This window comes from Nannobrachium achirus (assembly GCF_963921795.1).
Source record: "Nannobrachium achirus genome assembly, chromosome: 6".
NCBI lineage: Eukaryota > Metazoa > Chordata > Actinopteri > Myctophiformes > Myctophidae > Nannobrachium > Nannobrachium achirus.
This window is the reverse complement of record NC_137815.1, coordinates 19,394,499-19,404,490: the sequence shown is the minus strand read 5'-3', so window position 1 is coordinate 19,404,490 and position 9,992 is coordinate 19,394,499. Positions and strand designations below refer to the sequence as shown.

General features: G+C 41.2%; 1 protein-coding gene across 1 annotated transcript; it reads left to right on the top strand.

Moving 5' to 3' along the window:
* Positions 1–287: 287 nt before the first annotated feature.
* drc2 (dynein regulatory complex subunit 2) lies at positions 288–9,313 on the top strand (the record flags this gene model as incomplete). Its single annotated transcript, XM_080727481.1, has 8 exons — positions 288–434; positions 2,536–2,703; positions 3,383–3,552; positions 4,251–4,389; positions 4,979–5,176; positions 6,928–7,146; positions 8,349–8,501; positions 9,020–9,313. 8 exons carry the CDS (start codon positions 288–290, stop codon positions 9,311–9,313), a joined length of 1,488 nt encoding a protein of 495 aa, XP_080583607.1.
* Between the last annotated feature and the right edge of the window lie 679 nt (positions 9,314–9,992).

The window sequence follows — 9,992 nt, the reverse complement described above, 5'->3', positions numbered from 1 at the left end:
AGGCCTATATCATATAAAATGTTCTCAAAATGTGGCAGGTTCACATGAGAGTCGAGATTGGAGATCCCCTCTCTCTCCTATCAAAAATAGAAAGATAGGCTTACTTAGCTAATGTTTGGTTTGCATTTTATATAGTTTAAACATTACTCTTTGGTTCCAAACTACAAATACATAACTTATTTTTTTTCTTTTCTTTTTTTCAGGTTGAATAACTCACAATTAGTGACACGTGTGCTTCAGTGAGTCGACAATAAAACGAGCCTACCTGAAGGAGAGAGAAAGAGACCATGCCAAAGAAACGAGTGAAAAAGGGTGGTGGGGGGAGGCAGGGTGGCCTGACAGAGGAGGAGAGGCTCCTTTACATGAAGCAGAGAGCCCAAGCAGAGGAGGAGATGGCCAAGAGGAAAGAGGAGATGCTCACCCAGTTCCTTAAGGTAGGCTACTTCATCACACAAACAAAGTCAGCATGACTGTCATTCTTTTAGGCCAAGGGTTCCCAACCTTTTCAGGCCGCGACCCCCAAAATAATCATATTTGAACCGTGGCTCCCAGTTGCTTGGGCAAAGAAGTATGTAGGCCTACTGTAAAGGAATACAAGGTTTTCTTTTGTCTTTTGTATGATTTTAATCATAATTTATTATTGTAGTAGGCAGTTATTCTAACATTCTACTATTGTACACACACCATGCCTACACACCAAATAAGAAACAAATTATTGAAGGAAAAGAAATAATTCATTAATGCTTTATTAACGCCAACAATGCTGGCTTACTAGCAGAGTTGGGTGTAACTGAGTTACTGTAACTGAGTTACTGTAATAATACTACTTTTTTCGGTAACGAGTAGTGTAACGGCACTACTCATCCGAAATAATAATAACACTACTAATAACACTACAAATACTGCCTGGTCGCATTACTCGCTACTCGCTACTTTCGTGCCTGCAGTTCCTGCTTCTGCCTTCAGCAGGAACCGATTGTAAACATCATCACATGTCTTTTAGAACATTGGAACTGCCATTTCCCTAAAATAACTAACCAAAGAAGAGGTAATCAAACACATTTGATTACACATTTGATTTTCAGCGCAGCAGCAGGTCATGGTGACACTGTGGCAATCAAGCAGCAGCCATGCACCGACATTTGATAACCGTCGCATATAGATTAAAACAAGGGACTAAAAACAGCAAAACCCCCAAATAAGGAGATTTATAATATCAAGCAAAGAAATGAATTACCTTTTGCCTATGTTTCGAGAGAGAGAAAGAGAGAGAGAAAAGAGAAAAAAAGAGTGGCACGGCAGTGCATCACGAGGTGCGCAAAGCCGACGTTTGAATCACAGCCTAGATTAATATCCTACATGTGACAAGATAAATAAAAACACCCTATTAAATATCCAGCGACTGCGAGCCACAGGAATGAATAAGCCTACTGGAAATCAATGCACGGTAGGCTGAGGGAGAGAGGGAAAAAGAGCACCTCACCTAGCTCTGCGACTCTGACATGATGCTCATGATGACTGACAATTAATAATTCCTTATGCAAAAACATCGCTGTTATGTTGCCTTTTTAAAGCAAATGGGAAGTTTTCCGCTGCTAGAATCAGTTTGACATTGTTTTAGTGCTTCTGCTGGAGTCTGGAGTCATCTCCTTATAGTTCATGCACTTTCGCCTGCTATACAGTATGACCTGCTGCGCTCTGTGGGGGGAAGATCTCCGCCAGGTCATGTCCACCTCTGGACTGTAAAATTCATAGGAGCCAAATGGAATGAAATCTGCTTAAACTGACTGACATACGGATACAGAACTATATAATGTCAGGTGGAAACCTTGTATGTCCATAAATAAATGAATAAACTCATGAATGTATGTGAGCTGCACAAACCTAAATTACAACAAGGCCACAGGGGCTCAGAAATAATTACATTATTATAATTTGTATTTATTGTTCTTCTTATTATTACCCATATTATTATTATTATTATTATTAGACTCATTCAAATGACCACCAGTGAGCCCTGGGACTCACTTCATTGAACAACATAACTGTATTGTATTAGATATTATAATAATATATAATAAATATTTAATATGTCTAATATATGGCAATGCATCTCAGGCTTTTTATGGAGTAACTCAAAAGTAGTGTAACGAGTAGTGTAACTAGTTACTTTCTCCGGGGAGTAATGAAGTAGTGTAAGGCACTACTTTTTTCAAAGGTAATATGTAATATGTAGTGCACTACCTTTTTGAGTAACGGATCCCAACTCTGCTTACTAGTATACCAAATCTGCTTTGATAAATTCACAAACAATTAAAAAAAAAGTAACACTGAAAGACCAGAAAAAAACATGAATAAAGCTAACATAATTTGAGTCTCCAGACAGCTTTTGAATAGATTTCTGGGCCAAACGTTTCTATTTTGATAATTAAGGTTGCCTGCCCCTGTTTTAGGCTACATTTCTAGTTGTTTGCAGTTTGGCCCTGCACATCATCAACCCCTTGTCTGTTTCAAATGTCATGCCTTTGACATCAGGACAAGCTGCACAAAGAGGAGAGGAACAGCGCCGTCAACCTAAACAAACTAACCCAGCAATGGCGGACCGCTCTTCGCCAAACCCGAGCGGCAGAGCTGAAAAGCGACATGGAGGTGTCCAGGCAGATCTTTGAACGGGTGCTTGATCACAAGAACAGCGTTGTCAAGGTGACTTTATCCCCCTTCAACTCACCACGATTTTCCAAATGTACATTATTGATAGTGTTTTATTTGCATTGTGTGTGTGTGTGTGTGTGTGTGTGTGTGTGCCAATTAAATTCAATCTTTATTTCAGACCCACGGGTGATCCATATCACAGTAAATACACAATATAATAAAAATAAAAAGTAAACAGAAAAGGAAATACAATAAAAAGACTTCCACCATGTTCCGTTTTGTATATACAGACGGGATGGTGTTTTCTGCTGGTGTTTCAGTCCGAACGTATCAAAGGGTGCGTTCGGAAATGCGCACCGGGTGTGTGCTCAGTGTAGTGAGTGCCTAAACCTAACCCTAATCCTAACCCTAACCTCAGTAAAACTATGCCTAACCCTAACCCTAACCTTAACTTCAGTAAAACTATGCCTAAACCTAACCATAACCCCTAACCCTAACCACACCCGGTGCGCATTTACGAACGCACCCTTTGATACACTCTGACTGAATCACCAGCAGAAAACACTCTCCCATATACAGACAGGTGCGTTGGTTCCACAGACAAGAGGAGAATCTGACAGTGGGCACCCTAAAATGTATTATAGTCATTATAGTCATGTGTGTGCGTGTGTGTGTGCACACGTATGTGTTTTGCAAGTATTTTTGTATAACCTCAAACCTTGTGATTCAGTGTTTGGTGGGCGACCTTCATGAGGCAGAGCAGCAGTCTGCCCAGGCCCTGCGCTCTCACCTGGTCTTCCTAGAGTCCCTGCAGGCTCTGCAGACGGACAGACTGGCATTTCACGAGGAGCAATGGAACGACGGCCAGCAGGAGCTGAGTTCAGAGTTCAACTCTGAGAGGTGTGTGCATACGTGTGTAACCGTGTATGTGTGTCTATCAGCAACTTTACAGGGTTCCCACGGTCATGAAATTCCTGGAAATATTTTGAAATTAGAAAAAATATTTTTCCAGTACTGGAAAAGTTTTGGAATTTATCAAGGGTAGACCAACTTCCGTTCTCCAGGAATGAAATGGTTTCCGGAAGAGGGCGGGTACGAGGCTAGGGTCCTGGAAGGTCCTGGAAAATATAGCTATGCATTGTCTTTGGTTATTTGTTTTGTTAATACCTCTGAAATGATAAATTAAACATGGGCCAAATTGTCAAATATTAGAGTTCAGAAATTGTGAAAATAGCCGATCTACAAGCATGTAGATCTGCTATTTTCACAATAGAACCGTGTTATACAAAATTCCTCAACTCTTAGTGCTCGTCAGGGTGCCGGTTCCCCAGTTAAAACATGATTATTTCGGGGGTCACGGCCTGAAAAGGTTGAGAACCACTGGCATTCACTACCTGTCTTTGGGCATTGCGCATAGGAGTAAGCAACCTGTTATTGAGCTGAATTATTGTTATATAGTCCTGGAAATTGGGTTAAATATTCTGGAAAAGTTTGGGAAATTAATTGGTAAAAATGTGTGGGAACCCTTACTTTAACTAGTATCAATGTCCCTTGCGGCATGGTCATTAATGTGAGTCTACTTACGTTGTGCTTGACAGAGAGACGTTGTTGTCGTTGCATCAGCAAGAGTTTGTCTACGTGGAGGACGTGAGGTTTGCGATGGAGCAGCGCTACGGCGAGGTGGTCGGTGAAGCCCGGCAGGACTACCAGAGCACCAGAGATGAGATCAAAAACAGGGTATCTTGCAAAACATTTCACATCGTTGTCACTAACAAAAATCATATGAGAAAGAAGTAGTCGCCAGCACTCAAGGAATCTCCTTTTCACATGATTGTATTTACCTCAATGGACAGTAAATAAAAATCATGTGAAAAGGAGATTCCTTGAGTGCTGGCGACTACTTCTTTCTCATATGCTATTTTGAGCCGTGCACCTAAAAGCCTTCGTCTAACTTGGGAGTGTTGCGGGCTTTCTGCTTTGTTGCAGATACCTTTCTCTACTAACAAAAATCATAACTGTAACCCAGATGGACAACAAAATATATGGGAACCACACAAGCATTGTGTCACACAATCCTAAACATTAGATTGCATTCATGCTTTCATGATCTAATAATAAAAGCTGATTGAAATTTGTTGCGCGCAATGTCAGACTTGATGTCACGCTCGATGATGCGACAGCTTGCAGATCGGATATTTTTGGTGCACAACACCAGAGCGTAACTAAACATAAATCAGGCTCAGGCCTAAATAGCTTAAAGTTTTGTATAACACTAATTTCAACAACCACAGTTTTATATCTAATCTCCCACTGCTGATCTGTTTAGCACATCAGAGAGAAGAATGACCTGCGGTACCAACTGGAGGGATCAGTGAAGACTCTGTGGTGTCAGTACCAGCAGGCCCAGCAGAGTTATAAGGAGGCTACTGAGGATCGTCGCATCGCCTATGAGTCACTGCGGGCCCGTGACCAGAGCAGTGCGCAAGAGATCGAATCCCAGGCCCGTACATTACAGAAGATGCAGGTTGGTATTGGTACTGCTATGGTTGTGTGACCTGCACACAAGGATACATTATTATAGTATCTCTAAAGCTGCATGTGTGCTCCTTTTTTTGTATACATCTCTTATCCAGACATTTATTACACTGATAATAAAACCCTAGGGGAACTTAATAACCCCCCGGCTCCACCGGGCGCGTTGAGCGTCGCGTCAACGTTGGGAACGCTCCCGTTTTAATCAATGAAAGGTGCTCGACTGCCGACAGCAACGTCAACGTCGGACTCTCCGGTGACGGCATCCAAACTCAAAAATTGCCCCGGTTCAATTTTTTGACGTCCAGTCATGTATAAATTATGATTAAATGTAATTGCATTGCATATTTAAATGTACCGGTATAGACCTATAAGTGCCTTTCTGCTGTTGGATATCCATTCACGTCATTCACAAGGGTGACTAGATGTCCCAAAATTCCTAGCATATTTTTTATGTAATTACAGTGGTCTTCCCACTTGATAAAATTATGTATAGGCTAATCACATCAGGCTAGGAAACGACTTTCTCAATTCATCCTCCTAAAAACAGGCCAGCAGTGAGTCACTGAGTCTGAACACTAAAGACAGTTTTTAGGCTTATACATTATCGTGGCTGCGCTGGTGCACCGAAAATAGCCAATCTACAAACTCACAGACAGTCACAAAACAGCATGATGACAGATTCATGCACGCGACATGTTGTGAGCTTGTAGATCTGCTCCTTTTTCCGGCACTTTACACAGCATACATTATTATAATTAGGCATATAGGCCTATAACACTACAGTTGATAATGCGAATATCCTATGATCTTTGATTGAAATATCAACACATTCACGTTCAGTGGAGCCAGTCGGACGGCAACGTGTCTGCGTCAATGACGCCGTCAAGACACAGAGCAACGCGACGCCGCCAGTGGAGCCCTGGAGAAAGAGTCAGGGTTCTAATTAAGCTGCCTAAAGGGCCATCCATATCAACAGTTTACAGACTAGTTTAGGCATTTAGCAGACACTTTTAATCCAAAGCGACTTACAATAAGCAGGTAATACATCAATATAATAAGCAAGATAATATGTCAGTACATCAACAACAATAGAACAAATGCATAGGCATATCAAGAAACATACCGGTAACTACTAACGATAGCTATTTGTATTTATATGTTGTTTTATATTTTTATTTTGTTTTGGGTGGCATATCTTGACAATTGCGTAGTGTTGGCTGAGGCAGAGAGCATTCAAAGTACATTCAAAAATAGCAGATATACAAGCTCACAGCGCGGCACCGAGTGCCGCGCTGCGACCTTGTAGATCTGCTATTTTTGAAAAATCTTGAAAATTCAAATTTTGACCCGATTCTATAAAGTGTCTTTTGAATCCTTCTAAGGTTTTTTGAAAAACCTATGTTTCTATGTCAGCAATCTGGCCAGCCATCGTCAAAGAAAAGGTCCTTTTCACTTAACTGGAGCTCATTTAGTCTGTTCTTGAGAGACTACTATGTCAGTGGTTCTCAAACCTTTTCATGTGAAGGACCCCCAAAATTATATGTATTTGGCCACGGACCCCAATCTCCAGGGACCACCCAGAAGTACATTTTCACGACTTTTTCAAAAATAGCAGATCTACAAGCTCGCAGCGCGGCACTCAGTGCCGCGCTGTGAACTTGTATATCTGCTATTTTTCAATAGTTAAAGCATTCAATAATACGACATATGTTGTGGCGGTATGTGTATTTTTCTTCTTAGGACTCCATCTCCACGCTACGTGCAAGTCTCAGCTCCAACCAGAGGGAGAGCGAGGCTGCAGCGCGAGAGCTGCGAGCCGCCAGAGAGAAGGTGACCCTTCAGACTGGCCAGCTCAAGGCTCAGATGAGTCGTGCTCACGCCTCAGAGAAGAGCCGGCTCACTGACCTTGTCGTCCACAGCAACGCAGCTGCCAAGAAGCTGCAGGACATTGTTGCGAAGGTGGTTGTCGTTATTTTACTACAGTTTGCATTTCTATCCACTCGTGACTTAAAGGTGCTATAGTCAACTATTTCTTGAAAAACGGATGCTAAAATAAAATTAATGTTTCGAAAATATTTTATTAAAAAATAAGCTTCATACATGTGTTTCTATTAAAAAATGACCACAAAAAGCATAAAATAATGATAAAATAACCATTTTGGCCATTGTCAGACCGACACTTTGTTTCCATTCTAGTCTATTTGATAGTGTTAGACTAGGATGTAAACAAAGTGTCGGCCCGACCAAAATGATTATTTTATCATTATTTTACACTTTTTGTGGTAATTTTTGAATAGAAACACATAGGCTATATGAAGCTTATTTTTTTATAAAATATTTTCGAAACATTCTTTTTATTTTACCATCTGTTTTTCATGAAAATGTTGACTATAGCTCCTTTAACCACTTGAACTCTAGCATCCCTGTTCTGGGGTTGAATATTCAGCTTAAACTTGCAGATCTGTAAGTTTGCTACATCTTGTGAGTGTGTATCGGCTATTTTTGGCAAATAGATTTGATGTTGAGGGGGGAAAGAGCGGAGCCTTGGGGAACTCCGGACAATAGGGTTTAAGTGGTTAAAGAGGCGGTGCCATAGTTTTGTACTTTTTCTGTTTTTCATGTGTCTAGGAGGTTGACAGTACTTCATTAGACCCCCTGGTGTGGTTGTTATAAGCAATTATGTATTCCCTTAGTATTTGTTTTTTTTTCCTGGAGGCTGGGTCAAAAGTGCCGGTCCAAAAACACAGATACAATTACATCATAGAATCAACCCCTCCCCCTTTACCATTCACCCAACACTGTGGGTGTGGCTAACTTCAGCTGGGTCACCACCCACCATGACAACCAGGCATACTTCATGAACTGGTGGGTGTGGCCACATAAAAACCTAATTTTAACTCTTTCTGTACACTTTTTTTGGAAGAAAATCTTCCTCCTAGTATAATCATAATAGCTGATAATCATGTTTTAGAGGGGGGGGGGGGGGGGGGGGGGATCATGGCACCCCATCTTTAAGATACTTGTTCAGGTTATCAAAATTGCCCATCCACAGATTTCTAAATACACGGATGTCAACCCCACATTTGACAACACAACGAATGTAAATGACCAGTGACATTCATGATTTAATCTTCCCCCTTGCGTCCTCTGGGATGACTCAGGGGGACAAGCTTCTACGTCGAGCTGAGATGTGCCGCAAGCTGGAAAGTGACCAGGAAAAGGTCCTGCCCTTCTATATGTCCTCTCTCACACTAGAGGAAGAAAACCAAGCAAGAGCCCAGGCAATGGAACCACCATCCGAAGAACTAGCAAAGGTAGTCGGTTTTAATTTAGCTACAGTGGAATTGTAACATGCATAGAACTGTGTTATTACTGAAACATCACCATCTGTAGGGCTGTCACGATTATGCCATTTTACATGACGATTAATTGTCACTCAAATAATTGCGATTAACGATTTAATTGTGTTTTTGCCGTTGACAATGACATTACTGTATGGCTTTTAGGCTTTGAAGTTGCACATGGTAGACATGACACATAACCTAAATATACAAAGAAATTACTGACATATTTGACAACTTTATACTTAAAAAAGAGCATTGATAGTGGAAATAGCCGTTCAACAAGCTCACAACGCGTCGCGATGCGACGCGCTGTGAGCTTGTAGATCTGCTATTTCCACTATTTCTGACTGAAAAACAATACATATGAACATTTTTCAACATGGAAACGATTATGACGATTATGAAAAATAATCGCGATTATGTCAAATAAATGCGATTAGACGATTATGTAATATCTGTGACAGCCCTAACCATCTGTGACTCTTTAGGCAATGACTGACTACTGGGATTTGGAGCGGTTCTGGCGGCGTTATAATAAGGTCCTTTTGGAGCGCCTGAGCCTGGAAAAGGAGGAAGAGCTCCTGACACGAGAGAACCAACAGCTCCAGGCTCTGCTGCGTCAGTACCTGGACGGCATCTCCGTCAGCGACAGCGTCCTCCGCCAGCGCAACCCTCTGCTCATGGTGTCGCAGCGCACTCTCACCGTGCCAGCGATCAGAGACAGACAGCCGAGACATCACAATGTCATCGAGGCAGCACACGTGGTGCAGCGCACGCTGTAGCACGGACCTACTGACAGGTACCCCGCCCAACACTGAGCTTACACCATTTTAGGGCATTCATCAAATATTCGAATATCAAAGTCACTATTCGATGTCGTTTACCGAAGTCGAATATTCGCTTATTTTTTATTCTTTATTGTTTTGTCTTAAAAAAAAAATTTCTTCATGGTTTATAAAGCTTGGCTAGATAGGAAGTCATAAGAACCCTGACAAGCACTTGAAATTGTAGTCTATTACATTTAATGTGACTCGGTTCCGCAGATACATATTATGAAAATAGCAGATCTTCATGCTAGATCGTCTATTTTCACAATGTTCGCCTCTTGCTTACTTAATATTTGACAGTTTGTCCAGTCCTGTCGAATATTGGACTATTTGAACTTTGAGGTCGAATAATTCGAATAATAAAAATCACTATTCGTGAATGCCCTACACATATCATTGCTTATGGCACTGTTTCCCAAACCCATTTGTGGGTCGTGGACACATTTTCCCCTAATCTTTTCCTTTTTTTAATTTATTATTATTTCAAAACATTTTCAAAAAACATAAATTCATAAATTAGAAAATAAATGTCTAAGAAGTAGTGAAAATAGCCGATCTACATACAAGCTCACGATGCTGCGCAAAGCGACGCGGCGTGTTGTGAGCTTGTAGCTCGGCTATTTTCACTAGTTTG